Genomic DNA, 22,823 nt, shown 5'->3' on the forward strand with positions numbered 1-22,823 from the left:
TTCTTAAAACACTGGAAATAATTAAATGCAATGCAATTTACAGCTGTTCATTTGGAGCAGCTTAGAAGGCCACCATTATGTTCACATACGGTCACAACACAGAAGCCGTATTTTATTAAGAATGCTTTATAAATAGTTAGCCTCAGGTCCACATTAACACTGCTCCATAAAATAAATATCACAAGCTGAACACATTACAAATCAGTCCACAAACCAAATGCTGATAATGATATTGAAAGTTTTACAATATCAACACATTTTAATTCTAATCTTTGAATCAAAATACTGCTGTAGTACTATAGATGTTGAACAATAAATGGTCTGTGATCAAGAATCCGCTGAGTACAATTATAGTATAGTAAAATTATAAAATATTTATTGAAAAGTTCCAGTTCAAAAGAGTCTCGGTAATCTAAAGAAAAAAGAAGAGATTATGAATAAAGGTTTACTCACTAAGTGTGCTCAGTATAACAGAGTACCAAAAAGTCTGAAAATCTGACTCATTTTTATTTTTTGAAAGAGATTATTGTAGTCATTATAAATCCCTTACTGCTTGGTTGCACCAATACAACTAATTATTAAGCATTACGACAGGATTTAAAAGGTTAAAAAAATGTGAAATTATGCTTGAAATTAACTTCATGTACCACAGTAGCTCTTGTTGTGACTTTTCTTGCAGACAAAAAAACTAAATAAGAGTTCATATAGCATATTTCAAAAATAGTTCATATAGCATATTTCAATGGACAATGAGTAACAAAACCAAGGGTTTTTCCACATCTGGTCATTGGCAGGCAGTGTGTTACGTGTCACTGGCTTCTCTGCTAGCGACCTTGAGCAACAGAATAAATCATATTCCCAAGTGTTTTTTGGACCATCAAACAGAAATATGGGGACAGTGTGACTTTCATAGAGAGTGAAACATACCCTGTGAGAAACTTAGGATATATTATTTCAATAAAAATCTCTACAAATAATGTAGAATATTCATAAAAATATACTTTGAGCTCGGTTGTTACTTTTACTTTAATAAAATAGTTTCTCCTGTTAAATTATCCTCTCTGTTTGTTTAGGGTTGAGAAATACTCGCTAACAGGTGCTTGTTCACACAACTAGGCCTGATACTCGAGTTGGACTTTCATCAGTCATTAGACAAGTTCTTCATTACAAAGCACTTGACAAAAACATCAACAACAACAAAAACCGAAACAAATAAAAGTAATCAAATAAATTAAAAGTCCCCTTTAACACTTGGCAGGGGTTTCATATATTACATTCACCTTATCCACAGTTTTCCATCTCAGCATTCCGCTGCTATACGTAAGGCCGGTAGTTTCTGGCTTTCCATCTCTTTGAGCGGAAAAAGAAAAACATGAACATGAGGAAGACACAGGAGAGGGTGTAGAGCAGCACACAGAGACTCATGTCCAGGCTGGAGAATCCCAGACCCAGGAATGTCATCCCTGGTCTGGCTTCTATCTGGACACCGGTGAGCTTCTCTCCCGCACCACTGATTTCTGTCCTCTTCTGATGTTTTGGAATGCTGTCAGGAGATGGCTTTAGGTTCTGGTTGAGGTGACCGTTGTTAGGTTTGGTTATGGCTTTGGGTTTGTCAGGAGCAGGAGGGCCTGGCTCTGGTTGGCTGTTGCTGGAGTATTTTAGGGAGATGTTTGAAGCACCGTAGTGTTGTTTGAGGAAAGCGAGCACCATCTGTTCGTTCCAGACGTGAAGGCCTTCTTGCTCCTCATGGCATGTGGGACAGAGATCAGGAGTCGGCCACTGCGTCTTAGGAAACATGGGGTCCTCGCTCATTGAACCTGCATAACGAGTGCAATCAGCAATGAGGGTAATGTCTGCTAGCATGTGTATGAGAACTTTACATTTATAGGTTGGACATGAAAATATAGTTCTTCCTGAATTTCTCCTTGTGCATCAATGAAGTTTCTTCCTTTCTGCCCTTCCCTCCATCCTTCCCCCCGGGTCCCTTTTCCTTCCTTTTTCTTCTTCTTTTCTTTTGTTATTTTTCTTCCTTCCGCTTTTGCCTTTTTTTTCCTTCTCTTCTTGTTTTCCTTCCAGTCCTAATTGCATACCTTCTTTCCTTCCTACACCTTGATACTTATCTTTCTTTTCTTTTCTCTTTCCTTTCTTTTCCATCCTACTTTGTTACTATCTTTTCTTTTTTTCTATCACATTTGCATTCTATCCTTCATGTCTTTCTTCCTTTCTTGCTTCCTGTCCTTCATTTTTCTCTCTTCATGTTTTTTCCTATAATTTCTCCCACTTTTTTCCTTCCAGTTCTAATTCCTTGTTCCTTTTCCTTTCCTCCCCTGCGGTGCATCTTTTTTCTTCATCCTTTCTGTCCTTATATTTGTCTTCTTGTCTTTTTAACCTTCTTTTTCCATTCATTACAGTCCTAATTATTTTTTCTTTCTTTCTTTCTTTCTTTTTCATCTTCCTTCCTGTCTGTTTCATTTCTTTCTTGCCACCTGTCTGTTCCCCCGATTCCTCCTTACCTGCCAGTTTTCCTTTTCTTTCTTTCTTTCTTCCTACACCATACTGCAGTCAAAATAACGGTTTTCTATTTGAATATATTTTACATTGTCATTTATTCCTGTTGATGGCAAAGCTGAATTTATCAGCAGTCATTACTCCAGTCTTCAGTGTCACATGATCCTTCAGAAATTATTCTAATATGCTGATTCGGTGCTTATTATTATCAATGTTAATATATACACTTACAGGTTTCTAAATGCATATTTGTGCAGTCATTTTTCTGTCTTACCTGCCAGTCTTGCGTTAACCTGATTGTGTTTTCTCCACAGCCACAGCACAGCCTCATCAACAGTCTTGACCTGGTTCACAGATTCCTGAGCCATTTCCTCAAAATGCTTCCCACACTCCTGGCAACCAAAGAAGGTCCCAATGTAGCGACGCATGGTTTGAAGCACTGCCAAGGGATCATCCTCAAACCCTGAGAGGAAGAAGGTGGATTTAAATTAATTGTAGCAATGAAGAACAGGAACTAATAGAAAACACCTACCAAATGAATCACTTGCTACAGACCCAACGTATTATATTACAGAATTATTTATACTGAATTTTTAGTCTCAATTTACTAATCTACAATTACAATAACAACTGCTGAGATCCTCTCAAACATGTTTCAGGTTGATTAAGAGAAAGGGATTTCCCTGCTCATACCAGTGTTGGCTAGAGCATCAGGTCGGCTGGCAGCTTGCACAGTCAGAACGTGAAACAGAGTCCAGAGGGAGCAGGGATATCCTCTTAGTGCCACACTACTACCCTGGCATCCAACCCACTGCACTTGCTCACTCAGGTACAGCCCTGAGATCTGAGAATAATACAAACAGAGTCCTTTAAGACCACCAACATACTGATTTACGCTTCTGTCACATGCATGGAAAACGACAAAAAAAAACGTACATGTCATTAGGCAAAGACACTGTTTGAGATGTATTGTGCCTTTAATAGCACGGGCATCAGCGTTTTGACAATGAATAAGTTGTTTAGTGGGTGACAGTCTTACCCTCATCTTGTTGTTAACTAAGTCCAGGATAGCATCGTAGGGGATCTTCTCCAAAGGTAAACTGACTAGCCATTCCAGCAACGTCTCAAGAAGTTTCACCACAGATTGGCGACCTGGGAATAGCTACAGTCAAAGGGGCCAAGTAAGATACTACCCTGTAAATTTTGACGTTCTAATGAAAACAATTGTAGTGTGAGAAGACAGCTCAAGTGCAAAGAAAAAGTTGTGTTTGTGTTACAACACTACCTTGGCGACAACTGTTACAAAGTCCTTGAAAGTTTTTAGTTCTTCTCCTTCTAAGGTCTTGTGGGTGGCCAGTTCAACCCTCAGTAGATAATGTAAGCCAGATTCCAGATCTGCCATGTAAACCTTAGACCTGAAGAAATATTCACATTAGTTACCTCATCTTAAAAGTTAAATTCACAGCAAGCTCCAGCAGTCATTACTCCAGTCTTCAGTGTCACATGATCCTTTATGAATCTTTGTAATATGCTGATTTGGTGCTCAAGAAACATTTATTATTATTATCAATGTTGAAAACTGTAGTGCTGGTTAATGTTTTTGTGGAAACTGTGATATATTTTTCAGGATTCTTTGATTAATAGGAACTTCAAACGAACTGCATTTATTTAAAACGGAAATCTTTTGCAACTTTAAAAAAAATTTAATCTGTCTTTGCTGACTCCAAACTTTTGAACAGTAGTGTATATATAAATAAAACTCACTTTTCAAACACTTTCCACTCCACCTGGGTTCCCTGTCCATTATTCCCAGGCTGAGGACGCTGCAGGGATGAGGTGGACTGTTTCCTGTGTACTCCAGGGAGGAGTTTTAGGAAGGAGGAGAAGAAAAAGCGTAGCCTCTTCTGACTGTTAAAACATACAAAAATTTACCAAATGCACATTAACAGGGCTTCTGATTGATGGTTAGACCGAAATGAATTCAGCAGTTAACTTACACATTCATGATAGTGTGTGTGCCGTTGGGATGGAAGAGGTACACTGAGGGAACTGAAGTAATTCCTAGTTCCTCCATTAGAAGTTTGTCTGAGCTCAGCGTTCTCTTCACTGCCAAACCCTCATATGGCAATAGGTCCAAAATTACCTAGTTAAAAAGAGCACAAAACATTCAATTAGAGCATTACAATTCTAGCTACATCACTAATTATGCCTAAAGGGATCATTTAGATCATCATCTATTCACCCACTCGTCATTCGAAACCAATGTTATTTTCTTTTTTTCCATGGAACACAAAAGGAGTTTGGTTTATTGGATTGTCTAAGCCAGTGGTTCTCAACTTTTTCACTCCAAAGCCCCCCTTGTCCAAGACAATATTCAAAGGCTGTCCTAAACTGCACTTCTGTAGTGTAAAAACCTAACAAATATGATATCAGTTTAATGCCGTATATCTTAATTTATAGTGTTTTCACCATTTTAATTATGATTTATTTAATAAAAAGTTAAAATAAAAAGTAAAAAATTAAAGATTTGGTGAGAGCCAATGGTTTAAACTGTTTTCTAACAGCAAAAATAGACTCAACCATCAAGCACCAAAAATTACCAAAAAAAAAAAAAAGTGCTATGTAGGTTTTCTAAAACAATATAATAGCTTTGTGTAAAGAACAGATCTAAGTTTCTGTGATTATTCACTGAATATCTAATTCCACTAGTTCTGATCTGGTCCATTCGTGTTACACAGGAAACACATTTATTAGTATGTGTGTTTCCTTGAAATTTACTAGTGGCATCCTCTACCATTTGAGCTACACAAGACTTTGGATCTGTAGTGTATCATGAATACGCCACGCTTGAATATATGGAACATATTGGCAGGGCGAAAGGGAAATTAACATTGTACTTTAAATTAAAAAAATAAAAGCTATTGTACAGCTTTACAGGAATTATACTGAATATACTTTTATAATATAATACTTATATTTTTGGAGCTTTACAGTGTCTATCTACTTTTGTATTATGGCAAAGAGCAGCCTGGACATTCTGCAAAAATTCTCCTTTTTTTGTGTTCAGTGGAAGAAAAAAGTCATACTAATTTGAAAGTGGTGCACAGATCATGGAATCTGAGACCAATTGCCATATTTATTTTTCAAAAAGTCACTTGCCATTAATTTATTTTTACATGCATTTGCATTTTTTCCCCCATTTTTCTCCCCTGTACAGCGATTCAGCAGAATGATTATAGTTACCCTTGAATGGGCATATAACAGTTAATTTAATATCAATAAAACAAAATGGCATACATATCTGAATTAAGGTATGTCTCATCAGAAGTTTACTTCTTGTTGCTTACAACAACAAATTGCCTACCGGTGATGCAATGTCATGCTTACAGCACTGAGGAAAACTCAGTCAATCAGCAGAGTTTACTTCCCTATTGAACGGTCTGTCCCGTTGCATTTAATGCAGAATGGGAAACTCCTGTTTTACTCTGTTACTGAAGCCTGATTTTTTTTCACGTTTGTGTAGCTGCACAAACCAATGGTGCTTTAGCCCGCCACAAGGGGCAGAGTCGAACTCTACATAAGTCAGCTCAGAAAGCTATTTCATCAGAATCTTCTCCTCCAGCAACGAGGATCATCTCTTCGCTGACTTTGCAATCAAGAAGCCAAAGAAAGAAGAAGGAAAGAAGCTCAGCTCTGCTCACCGCCGTTGAAGAGCCCCCGGCAGAGGACGAAGACTCCCCTGTGGCTATCCGGCTTGAAAAAGAGCAAACTTCTGAGCAAATTCCCAGTGGGCTATTGTTTCAAATGTCGCACCATGAGTGCACAGCGAGTGCTGCACTCACTGAGGCTTCATTCCTCACTGCGAGAGCATGAGCCTTTCCTGTCTCCGCTCGCGGGTTGCCTTCTTCAATGAATGTGGTCCTCCCTGCTCCACTTCCTTGTTTCCTTTTCTTTCACGTTGACTCAGCACCAGCATGCCCCTCCCTCCCCACATCATCTTGTCTTGCTGGTGTGCTTCCCACAGGAGGATCAGCGCCCTTCCCCTACTGCGAGTGGCTTGATTTCCTTTGGTGCTTCCAAGGAAGAGATTGCTGTCGATGACTCATTGTCCTTTATGGCGTCAGACACTGAAGAGTGGGAAGCCCCTCCTGCTTCACGGCCGAGACCGGACAGCGAGCTGATCAGAGTGCTCTCTAAGGCAGTGGAGGATCTCGGCTTAGAGTGGTCGGCTCCTGTAGAGCCCGCCCATGGCCTTTTGGATGAATGGCTCCTCCATGGATGCCATCAGCCCCTTCGACAGCGGCCCGCTCCATTCTTGCCTGCAGTTCATGAAGAACTCACCAAGATGTGGCGCCCCTTATTCAGCCCGTGTTAGTTCCTCCTCTTCAGCCACTCTCACCACCGTTGACGGCGCTGAGGACAGAAGCTACAGCAAGCTACCCACTCTGGAAGAGATGGTCGCTGCCTACTTGTTCCCACCATCTGCCCTCAGTTTGAAAGCCCATGCCGCACACCCTTCCAAGCCCTGCAGGACTACGTTGGCCTTGGCTAACAGGGCTTACGCAGCGGCCGGTCAGTCAAGATCGGCTCTGCATTCGATGGTGGTTCTACAAGTGTTTCAAGCCAAACTTCTCTGCAGCATGGATGAGTCAGGCCAGGATCATGATGCTTTTAAAGAGCTGCGCACAGCGACTGACCTGGCTCTGCGCGCAACGAAAGCTATGGCTCAGGTGATCAGCAAGACCATGGCCAGCCTGGTGGGGCAGGATCGCTACCTATGGCTTATCCTTACTGAGATCAGGGACACTGAGAAAATGGCCTTCCTGGACTCACCAGTCTCGCCAAAGGGACTATTTGGCCCCACCATAGTCGGGTTTGCAGAGCGCTTCTCTGAGGCACAGAAGACGTCGCAGGCGCTGTGTCACTAAGCGTTCTGGCTCTGCAGCTGCAAGTCACCAGAAGACCCTGTGCAGCCATCCTGGGTGTTTCAAATTGGGTTCTAAATACAGTAAAACGAGGTTACTCCGGTTTGCTCACAGGCCTCCTCGCTTCAGAGATGTTATTCAAACTTTGGTTTGTGACAACAAAGCACATGTTCTCCAGTCCAAAGTACAAACACTGCTTGCAAAAGGTGCTGTGGAAACGGTACCTCTAGCGAACAGTAAGTCAGGGTTCTTCAGCCGCTACTTCCTCGTTCCCAAGAAAAATGGCGGGCTCAGACCTATTCCAGATCTCAGACATCTAAATCGCTCACTTATGAGACGGCCATTCAAGATATTAACTCTGAAGCAGATCCTCGTGCAAATATGCCCCGAGGACTGGTTTCTGACTGTGGATATGAAAGACGCTTACTTTCACATCCATATAGCCCCCGTCACAGACAGTTCTTGATATTCGCATTTGAGGGAGTGGCCTATCAATATACAGTCCTTCCATTCGGACTGTCCCTCGCCCCACGCACTTTTACGAAGTGCATAGAAGTGGCTCTTTCCCCTCTGAGACAGATGGGAATCCGCAGCGAGCTTTCTTTCAGGGGATGATTAAAGACTCTGCCCAGATGCGGGCATGGATTACGCCGGAACGGTCCCTGACTATTCAGCGACTCACCTGTTCCAAACAGGTGTGCAGTTGGCACTGACCTCCAAGAGGAAGGTAGCTACGACAGACGCCTCCAACACGGTTTAGGGTGCTCTGTTAGAGGGCAATCCAGCATCCGGCTCCTGGTCAGCCCCGGAGCGACGCCTGCATATCAATTGCCTAGAAATTATGGTCACATGCCCTTTACAGGATGGCTTGGCACCTCTTATTTTGGGCACAGAACAAATTCCTCTCGTTAAGAGTGGTTCATGTGCCGGGCAGTCTGAACCTGGGCACAGATATGCTGTCCAGACGCAATGTAGCTCCGGGGGAATGGACACTACATCCTCAAGACGGTTCAGGAAATCTGGTCGGTCTTCAGGAGGGCAGAGGTCGACCTTTTCGCCTCAGAAGACAACTCTCTCTGCCCAACTTATTTCTCAATGCAGCGAGAAGCCCTGGCCCACGACTGGCCTAGCGCTCACCTATATGCCTTCCCCCTGATTGCCCTGCTTCCTCAGGTCATCATACGGGTCAGCAAGAGTGAGCAACACCATTTTAGAGGCTAGAGCACCGTCCACAAGACACCTTTACACCCTTAAATGGCTAGTCTTTCGTGACTGGTATTCTGCACAAAGCCTGGATCCGGTCTCTTGTGACGTATCCCATGTGCTAACTTTTTTACAGGAGTTGCTGATCTGATCATTAAGTTCTTGAAGGGAACCCGGAGATTGAATCCTCTTTGTCTTCAGACTGTGCTGACCTGAGACTTATCAATAGTCCTAAAGGCCCTACGGGGCCCTCCCTTCGAGCTGCTTCATTTGGCCGAGCTGCAGCCCATGTTGCTTAAGACTGCCCTCCTATTGGCATTTGCGTCGGTCAAGCGAGGGGGTGACTTGCAGGCACTGTCATTCAGTGCTTCCTGTCTTGAGTTTGGGCCTAACGACTGCAAAGTCATCCTCAAGCCAAGACATGGTTATGTACCGTAGGTGCTCTCAACTTCATTCAAAGCCCAGGTTATCACATTCCTGGCAGGCCCGGTACAGACGGTGAGCAGGCTCCTAATCCATTCTGCCTATTGAGGGCTCTTAGAGTGTACTTCGGAGGCTGCTCTAAAGGGCTGCCAGTTACGAAGCAGAGACTTTCTCGCTAGATAGTGGATGCTATAGCCTTGGCTTCTGGTCTTACAGTGCCCAATAGGTGTGAGGACCCACTCCACCAGAGGAATGGTCTCCTCCTGGGCATGGTCTAGCGGAATTTCTATTGCTGAGATTTGTGCGGCCGCCGGTTGGTCTTCACGGTCCACATTTGCCAGGTTCTATAATTTTGACTTCCCTGCCATGCAGGCACAGACCTTGTCTGTTTAATTTGCCTATTATTCCCTGGAGGTGGAAAGGGTTATGTCTGTAGTCCTCAGCCAGTTAGCTTGGGACTCAGTTTTGCTCATGTTCTTTAGGAGTCCTTAACTTAAGTGCTCTAAGACTGGGCTCGCAGAGCAGGTCGCTCTGTATCTGCTCATAGCACGGCATGATTGGATGCATTCCCCATTTTGCATTAAACCCAAAGGGGGAGACCCTTCGATAGTGAACGCTCTGGTTACTGACGTAACCTAGGTTCCCTGAGATAAGGGAAGGAGCATTGCATCACTTGCCATGCTATAAGCTGCATGTGTGAATTTGTGCCTGCTTTGAACTGAAAATTTATCAGCTTTAAAAAATAATTGGCCAGTAACAATCAGATCAATTTGGAAAGACATATGGGTGAGTAAACTATGACATCTGATCTTACACTGCTTTAAGTTCTATAAAAACAGATTAATTAAAACATTTTTGTAAGTATAGGAAATTGACAACCATTACCTCTCTTCCTATATAAGAGTCTTTGTCCTCAACTATAACTGCAGTATAGAACTCCGTTTTCTTCCCCATTAAGGACAGGATGTCCTCAGACCTGCAACAGATGACAAATTCAATGTTTCTAAATAAGAAACGGAGATGTATTCCATTTATGTCTAGAAATTAAGCCCTAAACAAACATCCCTAATTTCCCTCCGAAAGCTGGAGAAAGAACATGTTAAACATTAAAAAAATGTCTGGAATTGAATGTGCATGTAAAGAAGATTAAAAAATGGGTGGTAATATTGTAGATTTGGGCACCTGGCAGGATCAAGGGGAGGGCAACCCACAGGCCAGTCTTGCTTTGTGTGGTTTTGGAGGAAGTTCACCATCAACTGCCTCACTGTCTGAAGCTCTCTGTCAGCCCCTATTCAGTACAAAAATATAACAAAATCAGAAATTCAAGTTAGTTCCATAATATTAACAATCACTGCAACAATAATAACTGACAAAATTTCAATTCTAATCAGAGCTAAAATGATTAAACCTACCATGATATGTCTTCCCATAATCATTAGTGGTGTCATGTGCCTTAATATACTAAAAAAAGAAAAGGAAAAAGAAATGATTCCCAAATGAAATCTCTAAAACAGTAAAACAACATGTTCTATATGTGTCCATTTTTACAATGTCCTAAATAGGCATGTTTCTGGCAACAAGAAATTTGATAAGGGTGTAATAATACATTTGTCTATTGTATAATTACTCTGGTTTCATGTTTACGTGACCTCGATCAGTCAAAGACAAGACAAAAACAGCTAGAAAGGAGCACAACAAAACAGAACAGAAGGCAGAGTTTTCATTTCTTTAAAAGTTAACTTGCCATAGCATCATAAAAAATTCAATAAACAGCATAGGAAGCAAAATGCATTTAATGCATGAATTCAAAGATGCAACCTTTGCAAAAAGTTTTATACTGTGCAAACAGAGAAGGCTGTCAGCATGCTAATTAAATGAAAATAAATATAAATAAATAAATAATCTAAATCCAAATGATCCAGTCAGCCTCTCTAATTGGCAAGTCTGTTAATAGATAACTAGATGACTAGGTGATTATTGTAAATCATCCTTACAGCATTGTAGAGCAGGAGTTTGGACCAATAAGATTTCTATATGGCAAAAACCAAATAAAAACATGCTTGGAGTTACTTAAAGATGTATGGGCCATACATACTAAAGATGTATTTTTGTCTAATATTTTACATTATATGATATAATTAAGCAATATCACATAAACAATAGTGCTGTTTTTATCGATTATTAATGTGATTGAAATATATTGATTTTATACAACGATGAACAAGAAATTAATATTTTGAGTTACATTTTTTCATTATTGTCTGTTTTTGCTCTATTTGCCAACAAAAATGGTTCCAAACAAATCTACAGCTGAACTGTTGTTCACCTCCAGTAACTGGAGATGTTACTGAATGTATCTGTATTTTTGAACAAATCGGGTGAGTCAATGATTCAATTACCCATTCATAAAGACAATCTCTTTTTGAATGACTCAGCTGTTTAAATTGATCGACTGAATGAATCACTCATTGACTCACTCATTAAGACAGTGACTTGCCAAAACTTAATGACAGTTTAGTTTCATATTGAAAGTGTCATTTTAAAAAAAAATGGCATCTAATGATTTTGTCAATATCGCACACCCTGGGTTAGGATTTACTGTATAGGTTTAATCTGCTGAAAGAATAAATAAAATAATTTGCACAAACATACCCTGAAGGTGGGGTAGAAGTGGATTCCAAACTCCTTACAGATGTCAAAGTTCTTCTCATGAGCACAATCCAGAACGCCTATACGAATGGCCTGTGCCCAGTCTATGAGATTAGAGGAACACATCACACATTTCAAGAACTTGTATTCATCATTGAATGACTAATGAAGATATTTTTAATGAAACCTGAGAGATTTCTGTCCCTCCATTGAAAGTCCATTCCACCAAAACTTCAAAATGTTCATAAAGAGATCAAATCCATATTAATCAAGTCATTTAATCCAAGTCTTCTAAAGACACAGAATTGTTTTAGGCTATATGATGAACAGTTTTAATTTAGGCTTTTATTCAAAAATAAACAAGGATCAACACTTAATTCATATGGATTACTTTTACAATCTCTTTCTGAATTTGTTGAAGCATCAGCGTTTTGAAGTAATGGACTTTCAGTGGAGAGACATAAACCTCTCACGTCATGAAAAATATCAAATTATGACAATTTTCATTTTTGGGTGAACAAACCCAAAATCAAATAATGTGATGAAGTGCCATATTATGTCAACACTTGTTTTCTGTTTAATAACGCTCCTTTTAGACATTTCACAAGCATAAAACAAATAGGTAAAAGAGCATTTGTAGAGACTTGTGCCCAGTTTCTTCATTTGTGTTGTAAAACACAAGCTGACGTCCACACTAAATGTTTTATCCATACTGGCACTCAGAACAGATGCCAGATAGCCTAAGTGGACAGGTAAAAGGAACTCTGGCAGGAAGCCTAAAATAATTTAATGCATTACATGATTTTGAGCTCTGACATCGGAAACGTAGATACTAAGTCTCTCACATAAAACTTTGTGAGACGAAATCAAAGCATGATTTCATACATTGTATACAGAGTTTCTGTAGCCAGATGGTTTGTTTTCAACGCAAACTCATAAACGGAACAGCTGTAAAATCTGTGTCAGAAAAATGAAGCAGATGGGGTGTGAAGAAGGCAGCTGATATAAAAATGTTTGGATGAGAGAGAGGAGGGACAGCCGGCAGCATTTTAGCCCTCTATTCTTCACCTGAGGGTAGGACTCTGTGGATTTTGGGATGTGTGGGGGAATGCACAGCGGGATCGGATCCTCACAATAGGGCCATCTGACCCTCATTGTGAAGGTAACAGCTGGTAGGCGGCCACTCGCAAGCCACCCAGCCGACAGCTTGTGCCAACAAAGGCAGACTGAAAGCATTCAACAGAAGACTTGTCCTCGCAACGTTAGTCATCCAAAGGCCACAATCATCCCTTCCTTCCCAGTCCAACGAAGAGGAAAAGCAAGGCATGGCATTCCAGAACATATACACTACGATATGATAATGACCCATGCATTAATGAATCAACCATATTCTGGTCTTTTTAAGAAAATGATTACCAGAAAGACAACACAAAAATACTTCAGCATAAGAATACAGTAATAATTCATTACCATAGTCCAAAAGTCTGCCTGCTCATTGAAAATCTGAATTTAGAATTCAATTTAAACCCAGAAAAAGGAGCTTTGAGGATTTTGAAAAAAAAGTGAACAAGTTAAAGTTACGCCCAGAACTGAATTCTATCATCATTTAGGCCTACTTACCACATATCATTCCAAACTTACTGCGAAACATGCATAAAAAGAAGATATTGAGAAATTCAGTGTTTCTGTCCATACAATTGTAAGGATAAAAGAAACTAGAATACTTTGATCTCCTGAGAGGCAAACAATGCACTGGCATCTTCAGGACACCCCACAGAGGGGTGGTGCGGGAAACACCTCTCTCACACATGCATCTGTGCCTTTTCATCTCCTCCCTCCACTGGATTCACTCAAACTGGTCAAGAATATAATGTTCTAAATGAATGCAAATAAGATTTACAGTCATGTTTGGTTTCATTTGAATAGTTTCAGGGCAAGTGGTACAATGGTCTTAATCTTACTAAAAGAAAATACAGATCCTAAGAGTTAAGAGAAACTTTGATCACCGTAGAGAGCAATCCCATGCAAATTACCTTTTGTTCCCATTTAGAATTCAGATACTAAAATGGAGTCAGACTGAGTTAAACCTAAATTGAATAACTCTGCGCGCTGAAAAGACCGAACACGCAAGAGACCTTCATCCGCCACTGGATACCTTCCTTGGACCAGGTGCGCGGACCTTACACAATGGAAGTCAAAGGTTACCAAAAAAAATAAAAATACAGGTTTGGAACAACATAATTGATGACGGAATATTGATTTTGGAGTGAAATATCTCCTTAAGATTCCTATTTAAACTTCCTTTGTAACACCAAAAAATTAATGAAAACTTGTTACTTGTTTGTCAAAATTACTTCACCATGGCTCCGTCAAAGTACGTTTTTGTAAGGGTCGTAAAGCAGCGAACACCAGTGAGAAAGAACTCTGAAACTGTCACACTGATGGTTTAAAAAAACGGACCCTACCTAATTTCACAGCTCTGACTACCACTTTTAGCATCTTCGCGACAAGGTGTTAAATGCATTTGCCCTCATTTAAATTAAATGTGTCAGCCTACAGTGACCTTTTCATCGCCGTCACCCTTCACCGCACCCTAAACAAGTGGCTTCTTCCAGAATACCATCAGTCCTTTAGTTCAGAGCACGGCAGACACGTAGCACTGCTGTCTAAGCATTTTTATTAGCAATTAGGCCGAGCTTGTAGCTCTAAGACAGTGTGAAGAGAGAGTGACTGTTAATCCCATTATTTATTCAGAGAAGCTTTGGGAGCCACAGCTTTGACCAGAGGTGGACTTTCCCTGTCCAACCAGAGCTGCTTACGGAAAGCACTCATCTAAGACCAACAAACAGAAAATGATAACAACAAAAGGAAATCTTTGAATGTGTCAGGTCTAAACCTCTAAAATCAACAGATTACATATGTTGAGCTCCTGTTTTTGGGTCATAAAAATAACAACTTAAAAACCACTAAATGTTATTTGTGTATCAGTGTTCATCAGACGTTTTACACTTAAAATCCCTGTGATTTTAAGTGAACGTTTCTATAATTTTGACACATTCACTTTCCAAATTTGATGTCAGCTAATGGTCACACAATATGGTTGGTTGTATTTGAATTTAATGTCATATCAGCTGCACAAATAAAAGATTCTTTAAATGTACTTGTGATAAAAAAAAATTTAAATGTTTTTCTGGGTCCTTTTTTTTTTTTTTTTTTTTTAAATATGTCCTTCAAAGTTTGCCCTGATAAAAATCATTGGTCATGACACTAAAATTTAGGCAAACCAAAAACATTTGTTTTAAAGACAAGTTAGGTTTATTTTGGTGCTTCTTCACTCTTCAATAAATGCCCACGAGTCAGTCTAGCATGACCTATATGACACCTTGTGTATACACAACTTGTCATACATGCCTGGATTTAAAAGGGTAGACATATCTCTTTCCCACAGCAGGATATTTCCAATGATTTGTTTAATCACATGATATGAAGGTAAACAAATTAAATATTTAATATTTTTAGTAGGCATTTTTTTATATTTACATTTTTATGATGTAATTAATTATTATTTGTATAATTATATTTAATTCTAGTATAATTATCATACATTCAGTTATATGACCTCATAATAATTAAGAGTATTTGTACTTTTAAAAATGCACGTGTTACACTGTACAGTGTTTCCCCTAGGTTTACGGCTTTTGAAAAAAAATTTATTTTGAATTTTTTTTGGACTCCTTTTTAATGGTTAAATTACATTTTATTAATCAAAAAGCAGATCTAATTAATTATAATAATGAAACTTAAACAATTTAACATCAATTTATTAAAAGTTTAACAAATATTACATGTTTAGGGCCCTATGAAATGTTTTATTTTTTCCAACCTTATGTTTTATTGTTACCAAATTCTGTTTTAGCATGGCTAATTATTTGAAAGCATAAAAACCAGTTTAATTTATTCTTACAATAGCCTTATGATTTTTTGCTCAGAAATTCTGTGTTGTGTATTTACATTTTTTAAGGCATAAATCATCGATTTAATCTATCTTTTAAGTAACGAAAATTAAACTAATTAAATTTTTTGGAAAATAAAGGTCATTTAATATTACAATTAAAACATTGAAGAAATATTGTATGATTATTCCTTAAAAATAAGGTTTTAATCATTTTAGTAGTAGTAGTAGCAGCCTGTTACTTACATTCTACTGAACAATAGTAATATATGTCTGCCGCAATGCCTTCAAGTTAAACCAAACTTTTATTTTGACGGGTTGCCGTGAATCCCTTTACGTTTCTGTGTGTATATATGAGGATAGTTTTACTCAAATGAAACGGTCAAATTCTGGAGATGTTGTTCATATATTTATGTCCTCGTTAGTGAGACGGCAGCCGCTGAAATCACCGGAAGCTTCACAAGCGCTTCAGTACGAGTAGTAAACAAAACCGCGCGTCTGCACCCTTCATTGACACGGAGACACGCAGAATTAATTTTAAATATGAATCGTTTTGCTGCTTAATATTTACAAATACTAGTGGGAGTGGGCTCACTTGTGTGTGAGTGTGTGTGTGTATGTGTGCGCGTGCACGAGAGCGCGACCATAACGAAGACACCGAAATGATATGCCGTCGTGTAAATAAGGTAAAAAACATAAGGCTATTTAGTTTGCTTAATAAAAGAACAAGGTATATAGACCTGTTCTATCGGAAAGGTAACTTGTTGTGATTGTTGTGATGACTTCTGTTGTGATCTGGCGCTATAGAGAAAATATAATTAAATAAAAATAACTTGACCACTCAAATGAAACGGTCAAATTCTGGAGATGTTGTTCATATATTTATGTCCTCGTTAGTGAGACGGCAGCCGCTGAAATCACCGGAAGCTTCACAAGCGCTTCAGTACGAGTAGTAAACAAAACCGCGCGTCTGCACCCTTCATTGACACGGAGACACGCAGAATTAATTTTAAATATGAATCGTTTTGCTGCTTAATATTTACAAATACTAGTAGGAGTGGGCTCACTTGTGTGTGAGTGTGTGTGTGTGTGTGTGCGTGCACGAGAGCGCGACCATAACGTAGACACCGAAATGATATGCCGTCGTGTAAATAAGGTAAAAAACATAAGGCTATTTAGTTTGCTTGATAAAAGAACAAGGTATATAGACCTGTTCTATCGGAAAGGTAACTTGTTGTGATTGTTGTGATGACTTCTGTTGTGATCTGGCGCTATAGAGAAAATATAATTAAATAAAAATAACTTGACCTTCAAGGGGGCCGTTGGGGGGTGGGCCGCCCCCCTAATATAATGGCAGGGGAAACACTGCTGTAGGACTATTTAAAGGATTAGTTCACACAAAATTGATAATTGCTTTCTAGCTCTAACCAATAACATATCATAACAAACCTGTAAATACGCTCTGTCTTCCATCTAACACAAAAGAAGAAATAATACTGTATAAGTACATGTAGCTCTTTTTTCTTGCAGTTAGAATGAATAAGCACTGGAGCATTCAAGCTTCAAAAGGTTACAAAAGCATCATGAAAATATATGATTTCTGCACTATATTCTAAATCTTATGAAACCATTCGAAAGCTTTGTATGACAAACATAATGATATTTAAGTTACTATTCTCTGAGAATCTTCCCCTCCAGTGGGCTATTCACTGCGGAGTCAGTAAGTTAAACATGAGAAATGGACCAAACTGATTCATTAGAAAGACCTGACTTAGTCAAAACAATGATTCAGTCGCCGTTTGGACATCGCACTTACTGTCATGAGCTTGTGTTGAATAACGACTTAAATTCTGGCCTTTTGCCAAACAAATCTATCATAGGAATACACTATATTCTGAATCTTCTGATGCCATACAATAGCTTTGCGCAACAAACAGACCAAAATCCAAGTTATTATTCTCTGAAAATCACTGAGTCAGTAAGTTGAACTTGAGAACTAGACCTGACTGATTTATGAACAGATCATTCAGACCAGTTTTATGAACCAGCTCAACTGATTCACTGAAAAGATCTGATAAAAAAAAAAAAAAGAATCATTCACAGTTTCTCATAAACTTGTATCAAATAATGACTTAAATTCTAACCGTTTGTCACACAATTCTATGAATATAGTGCACAAGTCACATGAATGGCTTCTATGCATTTATGGATAAATCTAAGATTACGAGATTAAAGTCATAATATTTTGTGAAAAAAAGTCAAAATTATGAGAATGAAGTCATAGCAATATGAGAATAAAGTCAAAATATGGAATATATTTTGGAATATGGATTTGGAATATAATGAATGCATTCAAAGACGTGAAATATTATTTCCAAGCACACTGTCCCTGCGTGTATATGACACATGGTATGATTTCTGATAATAATCCCACATATATTCAAATCAGTTGCCAGGCCACCGGAATTTCTCCCAGTGCTCCCAATCCGGGCCATTTGTATGTGCAATATAGGCTATACTCTCAAAATATTATAACTTTAATCTCGTAATTGATACAATTTAATTGTTGTAATTTTGAATTTATTCTCAAAACATTTCGACTTCATTCTCGTAATTTTGACTTTATTTTTAAAATATTTCACCTTTATTCTTAAAATATTTCGACTTTCTCATATTGCTACAACTTTATTCTCTTAGTTTCGACTTTATTCTCAAAATATTTCGGCTTTATTCTTAAAATATTTCGACTTTCTCATATTGCTACAACTTTATTCTCTTAGTTTCGACTTTATTCTCAAAATATTTCGGCTTTATTCTTAAAATATTTCGACTTTCTCATATTGCTACAACTTTATTCTCTTAATTTCGACTTTATTCTCAAAATATTTAGCCTTTATTCTCAAAATATTTCGCCTTTATTCTCAAAATATTTCGCCCTCATTCTCAAAATATTTCGACTATTCTCAAAATATTTCGACTTTATTCTCATAATATTTCGACTTCATTCTCGTAATTTTGACTTTATTCTTAAAATATTTCGACTTTATTCTCAAAATATTTCGCCTTCATTCTCAAAATATTTCGACTTCATTCTCGTAATTTCGACTTTATTCTCAAAATATTTCGATTTTATTCTCAAAATATTTCGCCTTCATTCTCAAAATATTTAGACTTCATTCTCAAAATATTTCGACTATTCTCAAAATATTTCGACTATTCTCAAAATATTTCGACTTTATTCTCAAAATATTTCGACTTTATTCTCATAATTTTGACTTTATTCTTAAAATTTCAACTTCATTCTCATAATTTCGACTTTGTTCTCAAAATATTTCGACTTTATTCTCAAAATATTTCGACTTTATTCTCAAAATATTTCGACTTTATTCTCAAAATATTTCGACTTTCTCATATTGCTACAACTTTATTCTCTTAATTTCGACTTTATTCTCAAAATATTTCGACTTTATTCTCAAAATATTTCGACTTTATTCTCAAAATATTTCGACTTTATTCTCAAAATATTTCGACTTTATTCTCAAAATATTTCGACTTTATTCTCAAAATATTTCGACTTTATTCTCAAAATATTTCGACTTTATTCTCAAAATATTTCGCCTTTATTCTCAAAATATTTCGACTTCATTCTCAAAATAATTCGACTTTATTCTCAAAATAATTCGACTTTATTCTCAAAATATTTCGACTTCATTCTCAAAATATTTCGACTTCATTCTCAAAATATTTCGACTTCATTCTCAAAATATTTCGACTTCATTCTCAAAATATTTCGACTTCATTCTCAAAATATTTCGACTTCATTCTCAAAATATTTCGACTTCATTCTCAAAATATTTCGACTTCATTCTCAAAATATTTCGACTTCATTCTCAAAATATTTCGACTTCATTCTCAAAATATTTCGACTTCATTCTCAAAATATTTCGACTTCATTCTCAAAATATTTCGACTTCATTCTCAAAATATTTCGACTTCATTCTCAAAATATTTCGACTTCATTCTCAAAATATTTCGACTTCATTCTCAAAATATTTCGACTTCATTCTCAAAATATTTCGACTTCATTCTCAAAATATTTCGACTTCATTCTCAAAATATTTCGACTTCATTCTCAAAATATTTCGACTTCATTCTCAAAATATTTCGACTTCATTCTCAAAATATTTCGACTTCATTCTCAAAATATTTCGACTTCATTCTCAAAATATTTCGACTTCATTCTCAAAATATTTCGACTTCATTCTCAAAATATTTCGACTTCATTCTCAAAATATTTCGACTTCATTCTCAAAATATTTCGACTTCATTCTCAAAATATTTCGACTTCATTCTCAAAATATTTCGACTTCATTCTCAAAATATTTCGACTTCATTCTCAAAATATTTCGACTTCATTCTCAAAATATTTCGACTTCATTCTCAAAATATTTCGACTTCATTCTCAAAATATTTCGACTTCATTCTCAAAATATTTCGACTTCATTCTCAAAATATTTCGACTTCATTCTCAAAATATTTCGACTTCATTCTCAAAATATTTCGACTTCATTCTCAAAATATTTCGACTTCATTCTCAAAATATTTCGACTTCATTCTCAAAATATTTCGACTTCATTCTCAAAATATTTCGACTTCATTCTCAAAATATTTCGACTTCATTCTCAAAATATTTCGACTTCATTCTCAAAATATTTCGACTTCATTCTCAAAATATTTCGACTTCATTCTCAAAATATTTCGACTTCATTCTCAAAATATTTCGACTTCATTCTCAAAATATTTCGACTTCATTCTCAAAATATTTCGACTTCATTCTCAAAATATTTCGACTTCATTCTCAAAATATTTCGACTTCATTCTCAAAATATTTCGACTTCATTCTCAAAATATTTCGACTTCATTCTCAAAATATTTCGACTTCATTCTCAAAATATTTCGACTTCATTCTCAAAATATTTCGACTTCATTCTCAAAATATTTCGACTTCATTCTCAAAATATTTCGACTTCATTCTCAAAATATTTCGACTTCATTCTCAAAATATTTCGACTTCATTCTCAAAATATTTCGACTTCATTCTCAAAATATTTCGACTTCATTCTCAAAATATTTCGACTTCATTCTCAAAATATTTCGACTTCATTCTCAAAATATTTCGACTTCATTCTCAAAATATTTCGACTTCATTCTCAAAATATTTCGACCTCATTCTCAAAATATTTTGACTTCATTCTCGCAATTTTGACTTCATTCTCATATTGCTACGACTTTATTCTCGTAATTTTGACTTTTTTTTCAAAAATATTATGACTTTAATTTCGTAATCTTAGATTTTATTTTTTTTAATTTAACGTGGCACTATAACGCATCGTACAATTATATTAAAAAGTGTGGCCAGAATAATATTCCACAGAACAAACAAAGTCACACATGTTTGGATCAGTTTGGCGAAAACTATAGCTTTAAATGTTGAAAAAATATGAAAAGATGACTAAATATAAATACACTGTAAAGGTAGAACCTGGAGACATTTCTCTGGCAGTGTGTGTGCTGTGGGTGAACATAAAGGCCAAAACATAAAGCGCAATGACAAATACCGAAAACAGTCAGCAATAACCGTGGTGTTACATGCAGGTGTATCAACAAACCAGGGCTTATCGACTTCCCATGCATGTCCTCCTGTGTACTTAAGACCAAATGCACAAAAACACTGTAAGCCTCATTAAGCAAAACCCATGTGATCATGTACAAGGCAATAGATTTACACCATTTAAAATGAAAACGAAAATCAGCTGTATTTGTGTCATTACAAATAAAGGCAATACCATGATTTTGGACTTGAAATATAGCAATACCACGTCTATGGACATTACCATGATAGTACCATGGTATTCGTTAACATATGTTAATCACTCAGTGCCATGAAATATATCAAAGTGTTGGTGCTTTTATATAGCATGGTAGGCTATTGCCATCTCCATAGTAAGGATGACCATCCCTAAATAACCTCTGGACAAATGTGTGTGCCTGAAGTGAATGCATTTAAACGTTTAAGGAAATGTTACTGTCCTTCCCCGAGATGAGTGAATAAACAGGAAGATGATCATACAAATCCACCTACCCTTCACGTCGCCTGCCAGTGCTTTCCATGTAGCCGAGTACTGGATACAGTGGCCGCACCACGACGAGTAGAACTGAAGCAGCCAGGCGCTGGAGGAGTTGAACACGCTCTGCTTCAGGCTGTCGCTGCTCAGTATAACCACTGGATCCTCTTCAGTGTACAACCGAGCTGACTGAGCCTGTCCGAACAGCAGCCCCAACAGAATACCGATCTTAAGGCGAAACGCAACTGCCATTGGAGGTGATGGAAGAAACGCCATACAATTTGAAACCCCTCACTTAAGTGAATCCTCTACATTCAGACTGATTCTGTTCGCTCCTATGGATGACTACATTTAGTGGGGACGTGAGCCTTCTGGAGCATCATCACTGCGCTACGAGGACGCAGACGCTTGTCGCGCATCCTGTCTGCGTACGAGCGACGCATGTCGTGTATGTGGCGCTGTTACTGAATAATAACTCTTCGGTGTATGGTACTCTAATAGAAGCAAAATTAAGCTCTTTATATTATTTGTATCATTACTTGAAAAAAAAACACACCACACGCGTTGCTATGAATGAAATATATATTTCAGCTTGATTGTACTGTAATAAAAACACAGATTTTTAATTTATTTAAAAAAAAATAATGATTAAAAGATTCATGATGAAAAACAAAGAGTAAATCTCACAAAGACAGGTTAATGTAACATGTCACCCCAAAAACAAAAGAAATATATATAGATTTTGCATACAGAAAATTTTACTTTTTAAAAAAAAAATTATGTTGTCGCATTGTATATTCCGTCCTGAAATTCTCATAAATGTAATATATCAGTGCATTTACTTTTGAGTTTTTTGTAATTCCCATTATTCTACATGATGATGACAATAAACAAATGAGATAATTTTTTTATTTAAATGAGAAGATATTAAAAGCAGTACAACCAATCCTAATATAACATATAAATACTTTATAATTTAAATAATATATAATTTCTTAGAATTTCAGTATTGAGATTCATTTTTTTATTATTAGCCTA

At 37.3% G+C, this 22,823-nt stretch overlaps 1 protein-coding gene across 1 annotated transcript; it reads right to left on the bottom strand.

Moving 5' to 3' along the window:
• Positions 1-16: 16 nt before the first annotated feature.
• Positions 17-22,128, bottom strand: LOC107587664 (sulfhydryl oxidase 2-like). Its single transcript, XM_016275523.1, has 12 exons — positions 21,803-22,128; positions 11,712-11,812; positions 10,472-10,520; positions 10,242-10,347; positions 9,945-10,035; positions 4,506-4,651; positions 4,273-4,416; positions 3,794-3,923; positions 3,548-3,670; positions 3,202-3,352; positions 2,783-2,971; positions 17-1,817 (listed from the first exon to the last, which is right to left on the bottom strand). The coding sequence occupies exons 1-12, from the start codon at positions 22,059-22,061 to the stop codon at positions 1,315-1,317; spliced, it is 1,992 nt and encodes a 663-aa protein (XP_016131009.1). The 5' UTR covers positions 22,062-22,128; the 3' UTR covers positions 17-1,314.
• Positions 22,129-22,823: the final 695 nt, after the last annotated feature.

Source organism: Sinocyclocheilus grahami, unplaced genomic scaffold (genome assembly GCF_001515645.1).
Source record: "Sinocyclocheilus grahami isolate Dianchi unplaced genomic scaffold, SAMN03320097.WGS_v1.1 scaffold95.1, whole genome shotgun sequence".
NCBI classification, from domain to species: domain Eukaryota; kingdom Metazoa; phylum Chordata; class Actinopteri; order Cypriniformes; family Cyprinidae; genus Sinocyclocheilus; species Sinocyclocheilus grahami.